This window comes from Phodopus roborovskii, unplaced genomic scaffold (assembly GCF_943737965.1).
Source record: "Phodopus roborovskii unplaced genomic scaffold, PHOROB, whole genome shotgun sequence".
In the NCBI taxonomy this organism is placed as follows: Eukaryota; Metazoa; Chordata; class Mammalia; order Rodentia; family Cricetidae; genus Phodopus; species Phodopus roborovskii.
Window position 1 is genome coordinate 16,462,001 of NW_026126480.1, and position 22,288 is coordinate 16,484,288.

Consider the following 22,288-nt stretch of genomic DNA (forward strand, 5'->3'; position numbering starts at 1 on the left):
ACAAAGGTCCAGATCCACCCAACAAATTACCACATGTAGGAACGGTTGCTGGTGATATTGCTACTTCAGAACCAAAAGCGCCAGAAACCGTCCAAGTTTCTGAGAGCGATGGTGAGGACTCAGGCAAAGATATGTCAACTGAATGCTCAGAAGGAGGAGATAGAAGAGCAGAAGCTGGAGGAGATGGTATTGTGGGCACCGTACAGGCAGATAGCTTGTCATGGAATGGCTATAGTAGAGGCCTTAAGCCCACTACAGAACCTGCTGCCATTTTTCTGTATGAATTTAGAGAACTGGTTGGCAACTACCAGGCGGGCTCTAGACAGCATAAAACCACATGACAGTTATCATGGAGAGGACTTGACCAGCCATTTGCTGCAGCTGAAAATACACCTGACCCGCCAGCTACTGACCAGCACTGTTGCTGCCCTAGGCTTGACCCAAGCACCCTTGGTAGGTGCCTTGGGGGCTTTGGCCCTACTGCAAGTGGCAAAGAAGACACCAAAGATAGAGAGTTTGGCACTCTGGCCTGGACTGTCAGCCTCTCCCAGCACAGGCCATAACACACAGGTCCCTGGTGTGGTTAGGCCAGCCTGGCTAGGCTTAAAAGCCTGGCAAGAATGTGGGGTGCTGGAGCTGCTGTCCCCATTTGCTGGGCTGCGTGCATCCCTGGCAGGCCACTCCAGTGTGTGGCAGGATTATCTGTCATTATCATCCACTGTGCTGGGTCCTGCCCCTGGTCCTAATTCTGCGCCACTTAGCCTCCTCCAGAAGCTGATACTGTGGCGTGTACTGCGACCAGATTGCCTGGCAGGTGCCCTAGCAGACCTCACCACCAGCTTACTAGGTCGGCCCCTAGATGAAGACCTGGGTGCTCCTACCATGATCTTTGAACATAATCAGGCTACCCAGCCCATACTGATCTTGCTGCCACCACCTGGCCACCCTACATCTACCCTGCATCCTGTGACTGTCATCCGGAAACTAGCTGCCAACCATGAAAAGGTTTGAATCTAGTCATTTGACGAAGAGTGAGTAGGCTTCTATGGGCTGGGATGGAGTATGGGGACCCTGTCCCAGCATCCTTATAGGTCTTTTTAAATAACACAGGTACTTTAGGATTATTCTGACATCTCTCTCAGTCTATCAAGTCATCCCAAGATCACTCTGAGTTACTCTGTCACCTCTCTAATGGTTCCTAGACACAGAAGCATCTGCATGTGATAGCACTAGGCTCTGAAGACTGGGATCCTGTCTCAACTATAGTCAACACTCTATGCCAGGCTATGCTCCAGGGGCACTGGCTGGTGCTGGATAACTGTCATTTGATGCCCCATTGGCCAAGAGAACTGCTACAGCCCTTGTTGGGACTGCTGGATGGAGCCAGGGGTAAGTGTACTACTTTGGGATGGCTTTGAGGATCCTGCCCTACACTTGGTCCTGAGCTTGAATTCTAAGGCTTCATGGCTGATCTCCAAGTGTGAAGCCTATCCCTTTGCTCTTCTGTCTGATTCCTGAACTTGTGGGTCAGCCTATTCACTACCTGAGGATTTATTTCAGCCCCCTATCTAAACTTAGTGGTCTCAGACTCTGAACTGTCACCAGAACCAGAAAGCAGGAATGTGGCCACTGTCCACAGAGATTTCCGTCTTTGGCTGATTGTATCTACTGAGGCCAGTGCTTCCTTGCCAGGTGAGGAGCATCGCTGTATGAGCTATCAAGTCCTAAGGAGGGGAGAGTGACTATACTGTGCTGACTCAGCACTCTGCTTCCTCCACAGGGGTACTGACACAGCACTCCAAGCCTGTTTTCTGGGACCAGTCCTTAGAACTGGGCCGGATCCTGATTGACAGTGTGAGTTCCCAGCAAGGACTCTGCATGCAACCCCTCACCCAGACACTGCCTTTGTTCCTGCTGCATGGTCTCCTACTACACCGACAGCTCTATGGGATAAAGCTGCAAGCACACAGAGGGCGCTGGTGAGGGATCCACCAGTCCTATTAGGTCATCTAGCAAACACCAAGCACCTTCCAGATGCTTGAAAGCTCCAAAGAGGGAAGGCAAGGGGACAGCAAGGAAGTCTTCTGCAAGAACTTTGCACAACTTCTGCAAGGACTTTGAACTGAGCCTTAAAAGCAGAAGCCAGTCGGATAGAAACAGGGCTTTTCTAAGCAGAGAGAATGATTTCAGTGGGGCTGAGGTGAACATGTTGGGGATTGAACAGAGGAAGGGCTTTCAGGGTCATGACAAGGGGCCTCTAGTTATCCTGCAGACATCAGGAAGTCACTGGGGGGTTTAAGTAGGAGAGACTTGATCCTATTCCGTCGAAAGCATCACTCAGGCTTCAATGTGAAGAATAGACAGAGGGGGTGGGCCTGGAGAAAAGAACAGCTTTTAAGGAGGCTCTCAGGAAGCCATCATGATATGGGTGGTAGGCACTAGGGTGGTAGTCAGAGTAGAGGTCAGGAATAAATATACAGTAAAGAATAAGGATGCCCCTAGACTTCCTAAACAAGTGGGTGGCTGTGATACCTCTTACTAGGCTAAGAGGTAGAATAGGTTTTATAGGGGAAAATGGTTATTGCAGTAGAAAGCAAGTTGTATTGGGGTACAAAGTAATAATGTCTAGTGAGCCCTCATAAGTCTAGAGCTCAGGAGAGAGGTTTGCACTGAAGAACAGATGCAGGAGTCCTTAGCATATTGTTATTAAAACTGTACTCTCTTTATCCTTATCCAGGAGTCAAGTAACTTTAACCAAGATACTTCAGATCCAAGAGCATCTGTGGGCCAGTCTCAGTAACCCCAGGGCTGCCTTGCTGGAGCTGGCTGGTGAGGTCCTCCTCCTGTCCTGCATATGGTGATCAGCCCCCAGAAGACCCAGGAAAGGGTGGGGTGGAAGTTTGAAGGCCAGGACACAGGTGATGGATAAACACACAATTTTGTTTTGAGAGGTGTTGGAAACTGGAAGGACTGAAGTTCTGATTTAATCTGCAGCTTCAGTTTTCTATGGAGGTTCTTTGGGGGACCCAGAGGACAGAGAGGCCCTGATTAGCCTGACACGAGCCTGCCTGAATCCCAGGAACATGAGCTGGGCCCAGCCACACACACCTCAGTATCTGCTGGCCACTCTAATGCCTAGCCCAGGTAAGCTGCAGGCAAATGTCCACCCTGGGGTGGGGAATTAGTGCATTGCACTGCAGTCCCCGTAGGAATGTGGACAATATCTGCACCAATAAAGGTATGAGAGGGCAATGTTGGTAATTCTGGGGTTGGAAGAAGGCCTACTTTTCCTTGGGTCTAGTAGGGAGAATCTATTCTTGTTCCTCATTTCCAATCCTAAGAGCTAGGGGAGCTAGATGCCATGACAGAGTGCAAGGCCCAGATGCAACTACTGCCCACACCAGCAGAACCTCGTACCTGCGGATTGAATGAAGGGCCCAAGTCCTGGCTATTGAGACGCCAGAGTCGTGCTTTCCTGAACGTGCTACAGCAGTGTTCACCCACATGGGTTCCTTCAGCCTCTGGAGGAAACGCCCAGCGTAAAGAACGGCGCCTTCGGCAACGCCTAGTGCAAGCCAAGAAGAGGCTAGTGGCACTTCAGGCTTTGCTAACCAACCGTTCTCGCTCAGGCCAGTATGTCACCCCCTGGGCGGTACTAGGGCCCAATGCCCACCGGCCTCTGGAGGGCTTTTTAGAGACAGAGGTACTGGAACTGAGGCAGCTGGTAGGCATACTGCAGCGCGACCTTGACTGCTTATTGCAGCAGCTGAAGGGGGAAACCCCATGCAACTCCAGCCGCTGTGCAGAAGTGGCCCATGCTCTTTGGGCTGGACGCCTACCTCGGCCTTGGAGATCTCATGCGGCTGCTGGGCCTCAGCTGCCCTGGCAATGGCTGCGACAGCTCTCCCGCCGTGGGCATCTGTTGATTCGCTACCTGGACAGTGGCACGAGCGAAAATGCCAAAGAACCAGAGCGCATATTTCACCTGTCAGCTTTTCGCCACCCTCGTCGTCTGCTGCTGGCACTGCGTTGGGAGGCTATCTTGGGGTCCTCAGTGCCCAGCCCTAATCTTACTGGTAACCAAGGCTCTGGCTCCAGCAGTGTCCCACCTAAACGTCAGGAGCTGAACAACCATCCTCTGCATATCCGGGTATCTTGACATCACCCTTTCTGCTCCCCATTTCACCTCCTCAAAAGTATCTGATTCCACCCTCCTGTCGACCCTGCTGACTCTCATCTTCATAGCTTTGCCTGTTTTCTGGTGCCCCCAGGTGGAGAATGGCCCAAATCCCAAGGTTCCTGAGATGGGACTGCTACTGATTGGGTTACAGCTCCAGCATGCGGAATGGGACCAGATGGATGGGGCCTTGCAGGACAGTTTTTCCAGCCAACCCAGCCCTCTACCTCCTGTCAGCATAAGCACACAAACCCGTAGCGCCCGTGATGCACCAGTCCCAGCTGGCCTGGACGTGTACTCCTGTCCCGTATACATGACCGGGCCCCTTGGCACCACCAAGCTGCACAGCAAGAACATCCTGATGCACCTGCCACTACCCACGAAGCTCAGCCCTGACACCTGTATCCAACGAAGGGTCCATGTGTGCAGCACAATCTTATCCTGAGCGCCCCCACCCCAATAAAGCTGTAGTGGTGTCAGGAATGACTTCCAGGATTTGAAAGAAGATTGGAGTATGAACAGAGTATAAAATGTGGAAAAGATGCTATTGATAGAGGAAGAAGGGTGACATGTGCAAAGCAAGTGGGGCAAAGTCTCTGGGTACTTTGGGTACAGGGGCCTGCTGTTAGTCATGTTTACAAGGGATAGGGAAACCTAGCAATGGCTGACACAGAATTCTGACTCCTTGCTCTACTGTGGTCTCAGCAATTACATTAAATATCCAGTGGGTGGTTTTGAATGGAGAACATTATTTGAAAGTTGCTTAAAGTATTTAGCATTATTGGAATGTCCCACTTCTGCCTTCTCTGAATGAGTCATACACCCAAAACAAAGGCCAAATGAGATTCACGACCCCTCGCTCATTCAACAATAACCAGCTGAGCAAGCATGCCTCCATATGAAGTGTTCTCTTTAGGACACCAATGAGGCCGTTCAGAGCAAAACTACTCCTTTCCATGGAAATCTATTTCCTGTCCCAGGGAAGTTCCAGAGACACATACCCTTTGAAAGTACCTTCTCCAGAGGCCTCCTCCTAGGCCATATCTTTTAAGTGGCCCATTCATCCATTATTGAAATTAGCACCCTCATTATCCAGTTAGCCGCTAATAGTGCCACAATGAGGGGACCAAGCCTCCTGTGCATACAATCTTTTGGGGCACATATCCAAACTTCACTACTCCACAACGGGACCTCAAAGGGCCATGTTAAATGCATATTCCCCCACACCCTCTCTGTTTTGAGACAGTGTCTTGCTATGTTCCAGGCTGGCCTCAAACTTGGGATGCACCTGACTCAGCTCCCCAAATGCTGAAAGTAGAGGCTCAAACCACCTTATCCAACTCAAATGCATTTCTCAAAAGTCCATGTTCAATATCCTCAGACCTAAACTCTTAGCTATAAACCCCCATAAAACTCAAGACATATTCTAAAATATGACACACAGTAAACATTTCCATTCCAAGAAGGTGAAATAGACAGACACCAAAGAAAGGTTGGGCCAGAATAAGAGCAAAACAAGCAGGACATTATGTCCTATAGCTCATTCCCCAAAGTACCCTGGGTATGTGGTGAAGTGATATGAGCTCAAAGGGGCATGGGACCATCCCCACCACTAAGGCCTTGCCATTTGCAGTCCACATGGCTTCTTTATAGCAGATGCTCTATGTCCATGGCCTCTCTAACTTTCTGGAGTCTCCTCCAAGGTTTTACTCTCTCTCACAACTTCACACGTTGTCAGAAACTTCTTGTGGGGATTCTGGTCCTGCCATACATATACTGGCCTTTTAGACTTTCCTCTGAAATACAGAGGGAAACCTGTAGTCCCACAACTCTTACATTCTACATGCTTGAAACTCCAGCATCATATGGGCAATGCCAAGTTCTATTGCTAGCTCAGGCAGTAGCTAGCTCCTTTTCAATGGCTTAAGTAGGTGAACATGGGGGAACACTTTCCTAGGAGGCCCTAAGTGAACAGCTTTCTAAGCAAAGTCTTTTGAATTAATTAAAACCTTTATGCCCAAGTGACTAACATGGGTGGCAGTTAACAAATTCCTAAGGAACCCTCAAGTACTTTTCTGTTGTTTTGATGCCAAATATTTGGCTGTTTGCAGGGGTGGGAGGGATGGAGGGTGGGGTGGTGGGGGGGGTGGTACATGAGTGTTCTGCCTGCATGTATATATGCATACATGCACTATGTGCATGCCTAGTCCTGTGAAGGTCAGAGAAGGCATTGGATTCTCTGGAACTAGTGCTATGGAAAGTTGTGAACTACCATGTGGACTCTGAAAATCAAACCTCGGGTCATCTGCAATAGCAACAAGTGCTCTTAACCACTGAGTTGCTGCTTCAACTCCTTTTTACCTTTTGAGACAGGGTTTCATATAGTCGGTTTAAACTTCAACTTGCTAGTAGCTGAGGTTTACCTTGAATTCTTGATCCTCCTGTATCCTATTACCAAGTGCTGGCTAGCATTGGTAGACAGGCACAACCACACACAGTGTACTTAGTTTCTTGTTGTTGTTGTTACTTTGTTTATATTTCATGCAGGGTTTCTCTGTGTAGCCCTGGCTGTCCTAGAACTCACTTTTGTAGACCAGGCTGCCCTTGAGCTCACAGAAGCACCCCTGCCTCTGCCTCCTGAGTGCTGGGATTAAAGGCATGAGCCACAACCACCCACGCTTACTTAGTTTCTTTTGAATGATCCTAATCTCTTCAATAGCCACATTCTTCTTGGCTTCAACTTTAATTTTTTTTTTTTTTTTTTTTTTTTCGCTCAAAGTGAAAAATTTTCAAATTAAACACGTTGCTTTTGGTAACAATTCTTGCTGTAAGTTTGACTAAAAGCAGCTAGCAATAACAATCTCATTTTAATTCAGGGTCCCTTGAAATGTTCTCTACTGCACTAACTAGTCTGGACATTTAAATTCAGCCTCATGCAAAGACTCAGCATACTACTAAAATATAAATAAGTTCTTTGCTGGAATTAAAATGGTCTGTAATCCAATTCCCCAAGAAAGACCTTATTCTCATCCATATTGTCTACACTTCTATCACCAATCTGACCTTCTAAGTTCTCACCAGAACTTCCCATTATGCATCTCTAACATCATTCTGGGACCTCTCCAGTGTAACTCTGCACTTTTCCAAATTCTCCCAAACCAAATGCAAAAAAAACCACAAAATCGGGTTTAATCACAATAACAACCTCACTGCTAATGTGACTAACACCTGAAAGGAACAACTTAAGGAAGGTGCTATCAGCCCATGGTTGCAGGAATCTCAATTCCTAGTTGATGATTCATTGTTGTGAGCCTGCAAAGAGACTGAGGAAGTAAGCATGAACTGGAGCTAAGTTGCTCACCTCATGATGGTCAGGAAGTAGAGAAGAACAGAGGAAAGAGCTAAAGACACGATATGTATTGCCAAGCTCTATCACCAGTGACCAGTTATGCCGTAAAACCTTAAGTGCATACCATTTCTCAAAATAACACCCAAACAGGGTGTTATTTTGAGAAACACATTGAAACCATAGTACATGGAGTAAATGAACTAACCTTGGTTTAAAAAAAATTAAAAATTTAATTTTGGAAATGAAAATATGACTCAGTTGATTGGTCATTTTTGCCCTGGCTTTAATCTCAAGCACCTCATAAAAACCTAGCATGGTGGTATATTCCTATAACCAATTCCAGCACTTGAGAGGCAGAAATCAGAAATTCTAAGTCATTCTCAGCTATATACTGAGTTCAAGTCCAGAATGGGCTACAGGAGACTATGTTTCCAAATAAAATTTGTAAATAGAATTATCTACAAATATGAGAGTACATTTTCATGTATATAAACATATTATATCCTTGTTTATAATATGTTTATATCCTGGTAAGAATACATACATACAAAGAAGAAACATTAAGACTTTTTTTTCACAAATGTAACTATTTGTATGAATGACAAATAGGAAATAATTTGGGTTACTAGACAGTGCATAAATACTGTTTCCCTCCTCTTTGAGAATGATTAGAGGTTTTTGGGGGGTCTTTTTGGTTTTTGTTTCGATCTATAAAGCTGTATCCCACACTGATAATTGTTTTGGTCAATTACACAGGAGCAAAAAGGATCCCTTTCTGTCTTGGTAATGAGATGATCGTCTTTCCTTGCCTCAGTGACTACAAGAGCATATATTGAGATACTGTCTCTGTTTGTTGGGTCTCTGAGTATGATTCTGAATCCCCCTCAATCTATGTTGATAGGGGGAACAAATCATACTGGAGGTGAGATGGCTTAGTACTCTAAGACTGACAACCAGGGTTGAATCCCTGGGAACCACACGATAGAACAGATTCCAACAAATGTCTCTGACTTCCACACAGACACATCATGGTATGCATGTAACACTGCTCTCTCCGAATGAAATAAATAAATAAATAAAAATCGAAAAAAAAAAAAGAAATATCTTAAAATTACCACATTACAAGATGGCCCAGTCACTCCTTGTAAGTACACTAACATAATCAATAAATTATGGTTTATTCACAATAAAACAGTTTAAGTAATCAATAAATTGTGGTTTATTCACAATAAAAAAGAATATAGTTGCACTTGGTATGGATGAATGGTAATGGATGAATGGTAAGTACAAAAAGCTAGACACATGGAAAGCCTATTTAGGTATGGAAGCTTAAGTGGTAAGACCATGTAGAAGACCAGTGAAATAAAGACCAGAGTAAAGATGGTGGAAGTTTTGTGGGAGCAAGGAAAGAAAGTTGCCAGTTAGCCTCTCTGGGTCTGTAGATTGTGGAATGATTGTCCTTTGCTTAACAGCTAATGTCCAAGTGAGTACCCATCATTTTGTCTTTCTGAGGCTTGGTTATCTCACTCAGGATGGTCCCATCCATTTGCCTGAAAATTTCATGATTTTTTAAATATAATTTATTCTTTTAAATTTCATTTTACATCCCAACCATTGTTCTTCCTGCCTCTTCCTTCCCACCTTTCCTTCCCCCTACTAAGTTATCTCTTTCACTGCATCCCTCCCCTCCTCAACCATCTTGTTCCCTCTTCTCCCCCTTAACATCTCCCTCCCCCTCCCCCCAGTTTATCCTGTAGATCTCATCTAATTTCCCTTCCCAGGGTGATCAATGTGTCCCTCTTAGGGTCCTCCTTGTGGATTGTAGTCTGGTTATCCTTTGCTTTACATCTAAGATCCACTTATGGGTGAGTACATACTGTCTTTCTTAGACTGGGTTACCTCACTCAGGATTTTTTTTTTTTTTTCTTTCCCTAGTTCCATCCATGTGCCTGAAAATTTCTTGAGGTCATCTTTTTTTTTTTTTTTTTACAGCTGAGTAGTACTCCGTTGTGTAAATGCTCTACATTTTCCTTATCCATTCTTCAGTTGAGAGGCATCTAGGCTGTTCCCAGGTTATGGCTATTACGTGCTCAACATCTTTAATCATCAGTGAAATACAAATCAAAATTACTCTGAGACACCATCTTATACCTGCTAAGAATGGCTAAGATCAAAAATACTGAGGACATCTTATGTTGGAGAGGATATGAAGTTAAGGGAACACTCCTACACTGCTGGTAGGAGTACAAAATTGTACAGGCACTTTTGAAATCAGCATGGTGGTTTCTAAGAAAATTGGTAATTAATCTACCTCCAGACCCAGCAACACTTTTGGACACTTGCTCAAAGAAGTCATTGTTCTTTTTCTTTTTAATGCAAAGTCATTGTTTTCAACAGGTGAGTAGTACTCCTTTGTGTAAATCTACCACATTTTCTTACCCAATCTTTAGTTGCGAGACATCTAGGTTGTTTCCAGTCTCTGGTATTATGAATAAAGCTGCAATGAACATGGTTGAGCAAGTGTCATTGTAATAGGATGGAGCATCCTTTGGGTATATATACCTAAGAATGGTATAGCTGGATTTTAAGGTAGATCCAGTCCCAATTTTCTGAGAAGCTTCCATATTGATTTCTTTAGTGGCTTTACTAGTTTGCACTCCTATCAGCAATGGAGAAGTATTCCCCTTGCTCCACATCCTTACCAGCATGAGCTATCAGTTATTTTTTTTTTTTTTTTTTTTTTGTTTATCTTAGCTATCCTGATAGAGTTGTTTTGACTTGCATTTCTCTGATGGCTAAGTTTGTTGAACATTTCCTTACACGTTTCTCAGTCACTTGAGATTGCTCTATTGAGAAATCTGTTTAGATCTCCATCCCGTTTTTAAAATTGGATTGTTTGGTTCTTTGTATTTTTGGATATTTGCCCTCTATTAGATGTGGGGTTGCTGTTCATTGACAGTGTCCTTTGCCTTACAGAAGCTTTTCAGTTTCATGAGGTCCCATTTATTGTTGATCTTATTGCCTGCTTGATTGGTGTTTTGTTCAGGAAATTGTCTCCTGTGGCAAGGCATTCAAGGCTATCCTCTACTTTCTCTTTTACCAGGTTCTGTGTAGGTTGACAGATATGGATCTATTTGCAATCTTTCTACATGTTGATATCCAGTTGGACCAGCACCATTTACTGAAGATGCTTTCTTTTTCCCCATTATGTATTTCTGGCTTCTTAATTAAAAAAAAAAAATTAGAAGTCCATAGCCTTCTACTTGATTCCATGGATCAACTTAGTGCAGTGGAAACTCCCTGGAATCTGAGACTCAACTGAAGCCTCCCAGTAATGGGGGATACAGTCAGACAGGGACATCAACCCAAACACAAAACCTTCAACTTACCACGTGTCCCTCCTGCAAGACATGATGGGGAAATGGTGACACAGAACTGGCCAAATATTAGGCAGAGTCAGGGGAACCCTGAAGAAGGGAAGGCAAAATTGTAGGAGTCAGAGGGTTTAAGAACACCAGGGAAACATGGCCCACAGAACCAACTAAGCTGGGCTTGTATCAGCTCACAGAGATTTTATGTGTCTGAGCTAGGTCCTCTGCATATATTTATGGTTGTGTAGATTGACTTCCAACAATGCCTGCACTTGGAACCCCTTTCCTCCTACTGGGTTGCCTTGTCCAGCCTTGATATGAAGCTTTGTGCCTAGTCTTCTTGGATCTTGTTAGGCCACGTTCAGTGGATATCCCTGCGAAGCCTGCTTTTTTTTTTTTTTTTTTAAGGGAAACAGAGGTGAAGTTGATCTGGGGAGCAGAAAAGGTTGGGGGATGGACTTGGAGGAATCGAGGGAGGGGAAACTATGGTCAGGATGTAATGTATGAGAGAAAGTTTTAACATTCTAACCACACAAAAAAAGTTGCTTGTGTTTGGAAAGTGGCTTTAAATGGTAATAGCCTTCTGCTGCCTAATCTGGGCGATTATCAGCGGCTTTGTGATAAATCAGTTGTTGTTTTGTATACTTTTCTTTATAAGTGCTTTGTCCCTTTCAATTAAAAGGGCTTTTAAGAGATTACTAGAGCCTCAGAAAAACAGCAATGTATTTCTCACTGAAGTGAAGCCTAAACCAGGTGCTCCTACTGTAGTAGACTCTGGATTTGATGATGCTCAGGGATCTAGGCACCTCTGTTCCAGTGCATCAAGTTGGACAATGTAGAAATAACATGGGGAACTGCTTGGTAAAAGATCCAAGTCTGCCAGGTGGTGGTGGTGCATGCCTTTAGTCCCAGCACTCAGGAGGTAGAGGCAGGATCTCTGTGAGTTCAAAGCCAGCCTGGTCTACATTGAGTTCCAGGATAGTCTTCAAGGTTACACAGAGAAACCCTGTCTCAAAAATCCAAGGGGGGTAGGGGAGAAAAGGAGTCAAGCCTGAAACCAACCATCTCAACTCAACCTGCTCACACAAAACACTATGGGAAGATGGAGAATACAGTATAGTTGACTTCCCAGGAGGAAAGTAAGTGTGAAGAGCACTGGTAATTCTCTACTATAACACACATATACCTAAACCACCATTTTTGTGTCAAAGATATTTGAGTCTAGGGACATAAGAGGGGGACAGGAGGAAATGGTTTGGAGCCATATGGACACAGTGACTGGTACTTTTCATCAGCATTAGGAAAAACTGTCACCTGATGCCTGGCCTACTTTCCACTGTTTGGCAGAATAAATGTGCATGGGTTTCCTGTGGGCTCCTTGAAAGGTAATCAACCAGTCTTGAGTTATGTAGGGACCTTCTCTGGGAAGGTTTCTTGTAAGGTGAGGCTCCTTAGCACTAGGTGGCAGTAGATGCCCTGTGTCCTAGTTTGCTGCCTGTTGCTGTGGTAAAACACAGAAAACCCAATTTGGAAAGGAAAAGGTTTATTACATCCTATATGTTAGATAGAGTAGGTCATCAAGGGAAGCCAGGAGCTTGAGGCAGGAACCTGGAGGCAGAAACTGAAGTAGAGGCCATAATGCAGCTTAACTAGTTCGCTTCTCTTGCTTAGTTCAATCATCTTTCTTACAAGCCTGGACCCACCTGCCTATGAATGGCAATGCCCAGACCCTCCACATAATCAACAGGAAAATGCCTCACAGGCCAGTCTCATGGAGGCTTCTTAGATGAGATTTTCTTCTCCTAAGTGACTCTAGTTTAGGTCTATTTGACAAAAACTAACCAGCATACACTGTCAGAGTTAAGAGCTATGGACTTGAGGGGCACTTAGATTTTATATCATAAGGAATCAACCAAAGTCAGTTAATGCACATTCCCTATGGGGAAGATCTGGGGACTTCAGCGTTACATACAAGAGTTAATATTTAAATGTTTGTCTTGGTAAAATGTATCAATGATGTATTAATTAAATCTTATTTTCTCTGATATACTTTCCTCCATTCCAATCCCCGAACAAACAGAAAAGGTAAAGAATGAGTAAAAGAGGGGGCTGGAGAGATGGCTCAGTGGCTAAGAGCACTGACTGCTCTTCCAGAGGACCTGGGTTCAATTCCCAGCACTCACATGGCAGCTCACAGCTGTCTGTGACTTCAGTTCCAGGGGACCAAACCATTACAAAACACCAATGCACATTAAAACGAATGAATAAGACATGATATTCCTTGGGGCGGTGGTGGAGAAAGCCTTTAATCCCACTACTCGGAAAGCAGAGGCAGGCAGATCTATGAGTTCAAAGCCAGCCTAGTCTACAAAGCTAGTTCCAAGTCAGCTAGGACTGTTACACGGAGAAACCCTGTCTTGACATGGCTAAAAAGAGATCATATTCCCCTAATCCACTGAACTGAAGCGAACAGTTTGACCCCCTCAGAGCTACTGATAAGTTACTGAAATGTGGGAAGTGGCAGAGAAGGAAAACGTATTTAAAGGGTTATTTTTTTTTTTAAGGCTGAATTCAGTCATGATGAAGAATATAACATATTTATACCAGAGTACTAATGAGTGAACAGATCTGTGAAGTGAAAGCCAAAAGGGGGGGGGGGGGGGAGAATGCTGTGGCAATTGGAGAGATGTCCAAGAAGTCTATTACGGTGTCTCTACCTAATTAAGAATGCATCTGTGACTACAAGAATCAGGACACCAAGAGAAGCACAAAGCCCTTACTCCAAACACTTTTGAGCTCCTGAACGAAAGCCAAGTTCTTTCAGGTTCCTTGTTACTTTAGGAAGAAAAATTTAAATATTTAAAATATTTGCTGGGATTTTTAAAGCCACATATAATTGATAAATATTTCTGTTTTCTGATGTGAACACTATTTTTCTTCATTTAAAAGTAGGATAAGGGGTTGGAAAGATAGCTCAGGAGTGGATACTTCTCTTGCAGAGGACCCAAGTTCAAATTTCCACACCCTCATCAGGCAGCTCACAACTGCCTATAACTCCAGCTCCAACAAATTCTATTTCTCTGGCCTTAGCCACTGCACTCACACATACACAACCCCCATATATGTAATTTAAAAATAAAACAAATTTTTAAAGTAGGGCAGTTACAAAGTACAGACTGGCATGTAGAAGCCCCCAACAGGAAACAGGATTTTGTGGTAAGGTGGGCAGGGCAACATATCCAGGATGACAATTGCTGTAACATGCTTACATTCATTAGCTTAAGGGGTTTAGTTGTTTCAGAATCCAGTTTTCTCCTAAAATAGCCAAACTTCTTGTATACTACGACTCCATCATTTTCAGAACCTGTCCTTCCTAGGTAGGGGAGGGCGGAGAAAACAGAAAAGGCTCACCTGCCTTTCACATTCTTTTTGTGGTATGAAAACACCACTCTGCTATCCCTGACTTACCTAATGTACAGTGCTGGAAAACATAGTTTAATTTTAGTGTGCCTAGAAAGAGGGCACTGAGGGAATTTCTTCGGCAGGAAAGAAAAAGCATGTCACTGGTAAGGAGAGCCAGAAGAAAATGAGTTAACTAAGGGAAAGGATATTTTAGGAAGACAAAGGAAACATGTACAGATGTAGAGGGCTTGACAAGCTCCTGCTGTAGTACTGAGGAGAGGATGAGTGAGTTAAGATGCAGTTAGCCTGCAGAACAATGACTGGGTAAGATTACACTGGACCTGGGAAGGAAGGAGTCTGTCTTTTGTTCTCAAGCTATGAGAATCCATTGAAGGATTTTATGCAGAAAGGTCACATAATCTGATTTACATTTTTCATACAGATCGCTTGGCAGTATGGAAAATGGATTGCTTTGGGAAGCAAAGGCAATTAGAGCCCCGTAGCAATCACTGCAGTAGTCAAAAGTCCTACAACCAGGTGGCTAGTTAGAGAACTCACCTGGGAAGGATGACCTAGTAATCAAAGGCTCTAATTACTAGTCTCTGAAAAGCTGCAGAGGGCTTTGTGTGATTACGTAACTGGTAAGTGCTTGGAGCTGAGCTATCTCTGCCAAGATCGCACTGTTTCTTTTGGAACTGTGTTCTCTCTTAGGACTGTTTTACGGGAACAAAATCAGGAGCACACGAATAATTACGAACACCACTGCTTGGAGAGCTCTGAAAGGGACATTGAACATGACCTAGGTCTAGACTGATATCCATACCCAACTTCTTTCTTGGCTCCCACAGCCAAGTAGAGTTAACTCTTTATCTGCTGTGGAAAAAGGCTGCAGCAAGCCTATAATCTCATTCATTCATTCACTCACTCATTTACTTATTTTACTTTACTTTGTTTTATAAGTGTTTTGCCTGTATGTATGTCTGTAGACCACATGTAAGCCTGGTGTGCCCAGAAGCCATGTGGGCACTAGATCTCCAAGGACTAGAGTTAGATGATTACAAGCCAACTTGTGGGTGGTGGGAATTGAACCTGTGTTCTTTCCGAGAGCAGTCAGTGCTCTCAACCACAGAAACATCTGTTCAGCCCTACTGTCATAGTCTTACTTAACTGACCGTCTATGATCAGCTCAAGGAGTAAACGAAATTAGAATTTCTAATTCTATGTAACAATAAATAACTGGCCTCTGTGCTGACAAATATCTTTCCCCCTCCCAGCTTTGCCTCACCTAAGTCAAGGAGGCTGATTTAGGGAATGGAGGAGAGCTCCCCACTCTCCATCTTTCCTACCTCCTTGCTGACTATTCCAGGAACAAGTACTGAGGAGAGACAAGGAAATGCAAGTCTGGTTTGACTCAATGGTCCTTTGGCCAACAGGTCTGGTGGACATTCAAAGGGGAAAATCTGTTAGTCCCTGGATACTGCATTATTCTGGATGGCTTTCTGAAACCATTCCATCAGCCCAAATGGCTGACTCCTTGCTGCTTGTTATCAAGTCTCTTCTTCGAAGTGGTCCTATGGGACAGGACCCAAGCCTATCTTACACTTAGCACAAGATGCCCAGAAGATATGCATGTGCTATTGCCAGGGCACATTCTGGGAATGCAAGTCACTGCCACTCCACCCAAACAGCCTCTGAGTTTTTCCTTGCCCTGTATTTTTTTCAGGGTAGGAGTTAAGACTCTAGGCATATCATTCCTTAAAAGTAGAAATACATATCTTTATTGGTCCCAGTAGACCTTAGGTAGAATTGTGGTTGGTGGGCAGAAACCTGACCCTTTTTGCTTTCTTGCAAATGGGGGCTGGGTTCTGACAGACCAGTAGGTAGTAAAGGAAAAGTAACAAGCTCCCAACACATTATACCATGCTTCACCCTCTTATGCTGCAACTTCATGTGTTAGTAACACTGCCGATACTTCTACTCTATTTCCTTAGGTCAGGATCTCACTATGTATTCCCAGGCGGGCCTGGAACTATAAACACTGGGCTGGCCTCAAACTCAGAAGTCCTCCTGCTTCTGCCTCCCAGGTGCTGGGATTCTTCATTCTCTTCTTTTCTCCTCAAAATCCCAATCCTCTCCCTACTTCTACTTTCAATAAATTTTGCTTCCTCCTTCAAGGAGAAAACCTAAAAGCCATCAGAAAAGAATTTCTAGGACCCTACTCAGATCTACAGAACCAGAAACTACAGTAGAAGGCCTGGAAGACAGCATTAAAATAATGAACCTTGCAGATAACTCTAGTCACCCTAAAGTTTGAAAGCCACTACCTTTCACTGTTAACCCCTCCCACTACCACTAACCTCCTACTACTCTTCTCCCTCCCTCAATCTGCTCTGGCCATACAAGCCTCCTGTTCTTTTAAGCTGGGTATGCTGTGTGCAAGAGTGAATAGTGTTGTGTGTGCACATGCAGGGGTGGGAACCAGAGGAGGACATCAAGTTTCCTGCTCTATCATTCTCTACCTTATTACTTTGAGACAGGGTCTTACTGGATCTGGGGATCACCACTGTTCAGGCAAGTTAGCTGGCCTACAAGCCCCAGTTTTGTCTCCACTATCCCAACCCTCCTCAGCTTCAGAGCTCTAGGATTCACTCTTACGTGGTGCTAAGGTCTTCCTGCTTGCACAGCAGTGCTCTTAGCCACTGAGTTATCTCCCCACACCGCAATTTCAACATTCTGAATGACCACACCAGCCTGTCCAGTTTCTTTGCTCTCAGCTCTATCTTGAGGTTCTCCTGCTGGCACACCTTTCTCATCACTAGTTCACAGCACCTAAGGGTAACCCACATTTGGCTTTGGCAACACTCCCATTTCTGTTGTCATCAAGTTCAGTTAACTGGACTGTTATTCCTTAATGAGCTTGCGCCCCCCCATAAGTAAACAAACTCAAAAACAAAGATAAATATGGTTTGAGAAGGCTGCAGTATAAATCATCTATAACACAGTACTTGCACACTAAGGAAACATTTTACATACAGTATGTTGAGAATACAGGTACTTCTGGGGAAGGGACTTTAAGAAACTGCTAAGCTATTTGTGAAGATGAGTAAACTTTGATAGTGAGATGCGCGCTCAGCAACAACATTACACACAAATATTGTACGGTGTCTGCTAAGGTTGGCCTCATAGCCCAGCCTCCAAACATGCCTTCTGGACTGTGTGTTTTTCAGAATCTTTATTCCTTTAGGCCTGGGGGCATCTAATGTTCCAAATCCTGAGACCTAGAGGGAACTGTGAGGTCTTGTTTTTGTGACTGGATAGAAGAGGCTGCATCTTTATACCTGGATCCAAGGCAGATACCTTCTGGATGAGCTCAGCATGTTGTCCTAAATTATCTTCCCTAGCACTTTAGTTCTTACCTGTAGCTTTCCTGACATGCAAGGTAGGTCCCATGTCCAGATCCTGCCAATGAACAGCCCACTCAGTTGGTGATTATGAACAGAGATCAGGCTTCTTCATTACCGGCTTCCAAGGTAAGCTTCAAATGCAGTAAGCCTCTAAATAGCAAATGCTTATCACATGCCTATACCAAACTTTCCCAGTCTTTCTCAGTCACAACAAAATTATTTACTCAACCCCCAAGCCAGCTTAGGGGTGATCTTTAAAGAATGGTAAGATCGACGACAAACAATAGCCATAGCTGATTTATTCAGCGCCTCTTATGTTCCTAACTCTTGCTGCAGCTTTCCTCGGTTAACCCATACAACATGCTATAACACAAGAATTTTACATTTTTCAAATGAGAAATGGAATATTCAGAAATGAAGAGATTGACCTGGGTACAGTGGCTCATGCCTGTAGTCCCAATAATCAGGAGAATTGCCATTTAAGGTCAGCCTGGACTACTGTGAGATGATGACATCTCAAAGCAACAACAGAAGGAAAGAAAGAATTAAATGATTCTCAGCTCCAAGAAAGAACTCCAGCCCCAACTGGCAAACTAGCATTGGGACTTGCCATGAGGCAAAAGCTGTGTGTCTATAGTCCTGAAGCTGAAGGAGCAGAAACTATGGATGGGCAGATGTTAGACAATACAGTCAGAAGATGGCACAGTGGAGTGCCCTTGTGCCTTCTGAAAGATGAAGAAAACCAAACCCAGAGAACCATCAATTCCAAGTCAACTAGTTTACATGATACCTGAAGTGACCCACAATTCCCAGACACACCAATGCCCTCACAGTAAACTCCTCATTTTTGAGCATGCTTTTTGTAGCCAAGAAGGCTCCATTAGAGAGCTGAGCAGAAGGCTTTACCAGTGTTCTTGGTACAGGAGGGTGGTACCACATCCTGGCTCATAGCTTGGGTAGGCACAGTCTTCAGAGTTTTGAGCTTGGAGTCTGAGCCCTCCCCTTTTAACAGGTGTCCTTTGGTCACCTGCGCTTGTAGAGACAGGGCTGAAGTTTTAGGCCTGAGAGTTGGGCTTTGGGTCCTACTCGAGGAGGCCCAGTCTTTTCAAAGTCAAACAAGAAGAAGTGGCTGTTGGTCAGGTCCTAGGAGTAGAAAACACCAATGAGCTAAAAATCCTGACCTCAGTCATGCCTCTTTATGAGTTTCCCCAGCTCAGAGAGCTTCCTATAGCTCCTCCCAGAGTTTTTCCTTGAAAGAGCAAAATGTCTATCTCTTTGGCTACAGTCTCCTTCCTGAACACCATTACCCAGAAAAGGACAAAAACAAAAAAGGCAGACTTCTTGGAATCCTCACCTTGTAGATGACCTTAAAGCCAAGTTTGGTCACAGCCCCCAAAAAGGTCCTAATGTCCTCAAAGCGGCTGCTGACTTCAGCTACTTTGAGCAGACCCCTGGGAAAAGGAGGAATTCATGAGTACAGATGGAAACACATACATGCACACAAAAATTCATCCATGTCCTAGAGACTCACCCCGGCTTTAGCACTCGATTTGCCTCCTCAAGGAAGTCCCTAATGTTAGTTCCCATTAGTGAAAGGCAAAACACAGCCACATCCACAGATTCATCCTCCAGAGGTACCTGACAATGAAGGGTATTAGATGGAGCACATGACATTGTAAAGGGACATTCAGCACCAAGCGCTGAAAGGGCTAGGAAACCACAGGCCAGATACACAGAGGTGCTTACCTGGGCCATGTCACATACAGTGACCCTGGGATCCAGAGAGGCCAAGTCAAAACAGTGCACAGGGTTCCGAATACTTGAAGCCAGACGGCAATCTCCGCAGCCAAAGTCAGCTACCACCAAGGATGCAGGCCTGCAAGCGGAGGGGAAGGAAGGGGTCATATACTGGTCTGATCTAAGTCCTTGACCACCCACTTCACCCTCACATGCTCCATAGCCCCTGTCCACCTCCCATTACTTCTGTCGCAGATCTTTGGCAATACGATCCACCGGGTGCAGTGGCCACTTCTTCACTTGTTTCTGAAAGCCTCGGTGATAGAGGAGAAAAGCCTCGGGGTCTTCCTGGAAGAGCCGTTGGGCAGCACTGCTGGGCCCTGAGTACAACTGTTCATTAAGGTATCGAAATCGGGCCCCATCCAGCCGCTGTGTCATGCGTGCTCGCAGAGCCCCGGCTCTAGTCTGTTGACTGTCTGACTGTGGGGCAGGAGGCACCTCAGGCTCCTCTGTGGAAGCCATGGGAGGAACCTGGTCTGGTGTCTGAAGTGGCCGAAACTTGTTCTTGTGCTTCCGCTTATTCTTCTGCCGGTTCCGCCACTGTCTGCGGCTCAGGGTATGTGAGGAGTTACAGGATGTGGACTCAGAGCTTGGCTTGGGTGGGTCAACTGTAGCAGTACTTGTCATAGCATTGTGAACTGCTGAGAGGAAGATGAGAAGGCATTTGAGGCTTGAAAGGCACAGCAAACCATCTTGTCTATTCCCTTGTCTGTAAGGCAAAGTCTGTGGCCTGGATAGAAGTGCTTTTTACCATCCAGCCTGTATGTGTGTGAGTGTCTGTCTCTGAGTGTGTGTGTGTGGGGGGGGTGTATATATAAATATATATATACATATATATATATAGAGAGAGAGAGAGACAGAGACAGAGATAAAGAGAGACCTTTGTCATCTATGCAGTCAGCTCACAGGCCCCCTCCCACCCTTCCACCCTCGTCCCCAGTAGGTACCTGTATGGTCAACACTGTTCAGGTGCTGGGTTGGGTGTGAATGAGAATATTTCTGGCACTTCCTCTTTCCTTTTTCTTCAGCAGATACCCCACCAAGAAGAGTTTGTCTCTGGCACTTCCTTTCTATTTCCTTGTTCTCAGAGTCACTGACAGATGGTACCTGTTTTTGACATTTCCTTTTTCTTTCCTTCAAGGCGTGGGCAAGTGAGGGCTTTTGGAGGTACTTCTTCTTCCTTCCTACCTCCTCCTCCTCCTCAGAATCACTGCCAGGTGGGCTGGGGGATTTCTGGGAAAGAGATGCTGCTTCCAGAGCCCGTAATGTGGCCAAGAGATGGCGGCGCTTGCGGCCCTGGAGGTAAACAAGGGATGCAAGTAGGTGTGAGAATGGATGAGGTCTCTCTCCAGGCCCATGAGAATGGATGAGGTCTGGAGAATAAGAAAGGAGAGATACTGGTGATTCTTCTCAGCCAGTTTAATGTGTTTGTTATAAAGTCTGCCAAGCCTAGAACTTTCAAGCTGCAATCCCAAGCTCTGGGAAACTGGAGAGTGTCAACATGCTTCTACCCTGCTTTTTAAAATGTGTAAAGGATTGTCAGGTGATGCTCCTTAGAGGAATGTGCTAAGGTCACAAACACCAAGACCACAGCTGATAGCATTCCAGGAGCACCCGAGAGGTTTCTTGAAACAGGAAAAACAACATCACACATGTCTATTAAAGATGTTCCTCACTGCTGTAGAGGTAATAGCCTGATAGGATGAGGCTACACATAGGCAGGCCAGCTGCCTGCATTAGAATGATGGGCTACAGAGATGAAAACAACATCCTGGGCTGACTTAAAGGTCAGAAACACCCTAAGGAGGTACAGAAGTTCTCACATCGGATGAGGCTCAAAGGAAAAGACCTGTTTTCTGGGAAGCTGACTTATTGTTCAAGTCCTGCAGCTGATCCTCGGACAGGCATTCACCTCGGAAGTTCTGGGTTCCCCGTACCTTTTAAAAATAGTGATTCTGATAACCCGCCCTGCCACCTGCTTTGACTGTGTCCAATATACTTTCTACAGTGTAAATAATAACCTTTTCAGGCTGGGGATGCAGCTGAGTGGTGAATGCTTGTTTATCATGCTGAAGTCCTGGAACTGATCTCCAGTATAAAGTGATGCCTGATGACAGAAAATGCAATGAAACCACTCCATTGCTAAAACAACTCCATTAACTTCTACCCTGAGTGTATGAAACTTTACTTTTCAAGCCTTCATTTATTCTTGTGCTCCACCCTCCGGACCCCGCATTCCTATGTTGTGTGTTGCTGTCCCCCGGATTTCTCCACGTTTTTCTACGTTCTTCCACGTTCTTCTCCGCACCAACTTCTCGCCAACTGTATTTTAAAGGTCAGTTTTTTTTTTGGGGGGGGGAGGAGTTTCCGAACTCCCTCCATCCCGATCCACGACAGCACTGCAATCTCTCCTTCTCCCCAGCACGGACAGGGGCGGCTGGGGGCGCGGGGGTGAGGGGTGGGGGTGAGGGTGGGGGGGTGGAGTCGGTTTCGCCCTCAAACAGCCCAGTCCCCGGCCGCTCACCTTGACTGGCGGGGCAGTCGCTGGCCGAGTCTCTATTGTTGCGGGACTGAGGCCCACGGCTGCTGGGGCCGCCTCGGCCCATTCCGGCTCCTCGAACATGCCAGTGGACTGCAGGATCGCCGAGCACACGCCGCAGCCACGTGCAAAGCCCGTCAGGGAATCCTAGTGTTGAAACCTGACCAAATCCAGCCGGAAGCCACCGAGTGAAAGCCTGTGGTGGCTAGAGCGGCCAGCGCGGAGCAGAGCACCATCGAGTGCAGCTGC

The 22,288-nt window shown here is 45.3% G+C and overlaps 2 protein-coding genes across 4 annotated transcripts in view; one reads left to right on the forward strand and one right to left on the reverse strand.

Annotated features, from left to right (window-relative positions):
- Positions 1–4,663, forward strand: part of Dnhd1 (dynein heavy chain domain 1) — a 63,432-nt gene extending 58,769 nt beyond the window's left edge. Inside the window, exons 36-43 of the mRNA XM_051192563.1 lie at positions 40–1,005; positions 1,203–1,389; positions 1,579–1,692; positions 1,781–1,979; positions 2,738–2,829; positions 2,995–3,144; positions 3,342–4,150; positions 4,272–4,663. Coding sequence (XP_051048520.1) covers positions 40–1,005; positions 1,203–1,389; positions 1,579–1,692; positions 1,781–1,979; positions 2,738–2,829; positions 2,995–3,144; positions 3,342–4,150; positions 4,272–4,622 — 2,868 coding nt within the window. The 3' untranslated portion in view covers positions 4,623–4,663. The remainder of the gene's footprint in view (positions 1–39; positions 1,006–1,202; positions 1,390–1,578; positions 1,693–1,780; positions 1,980–2,737; positions 2,830–2,994; positions 3,145–3,341; positions 4,151–4,271) is intronic.
- Positions 1–22,208, reverse strand: part of Rrp8 (ribosomal RNA processing 8) — a 46,097-nt gene extending 23,889 nt beyond the window's left edge. The window contains exons 1-7 of one of the 3 annotated variants that reach the window (XR_007835015.1): positions 22,025–22,208; positions 20,448–20,796; positions 19,685–20,141; positions 19,450–19,579; positions 19,235–19,341; positions 19,058–19,154; positions 18,610–18,846 (exon numbers count right to left, since the gene is read on the reverse strand). Coding sequence is in view for 2 of the 3 variants with exons in the window: in XM_051192559.1 (XP_051048516.1) it covers positions 18,727–18,846; positions 19,058–19,154; positions 19,235–19,341; positions 19,450–19,579; positions 19,685–20,141; positions 20,448–20,796; positions 22,025–22,123 (1,359 nt within the window). In the remaining variant the exon portion in view is untranslated. Of the gene's footprint in view, positions 1–17,259; positions 18,847–19,057; positions 19,155–19,234; positions 19,342–19,449; positions 19,580–19,684; positions 20,142–20,447; positions 20,797–22,024 lie in introns of those variants that run through there. The other 2 variants (XM_051192560.1, XM_051192559.1) reach the window with 2 other exon arrangements.
- Positions 22,209–22,288: the final 80 nt, after the last annotated feature.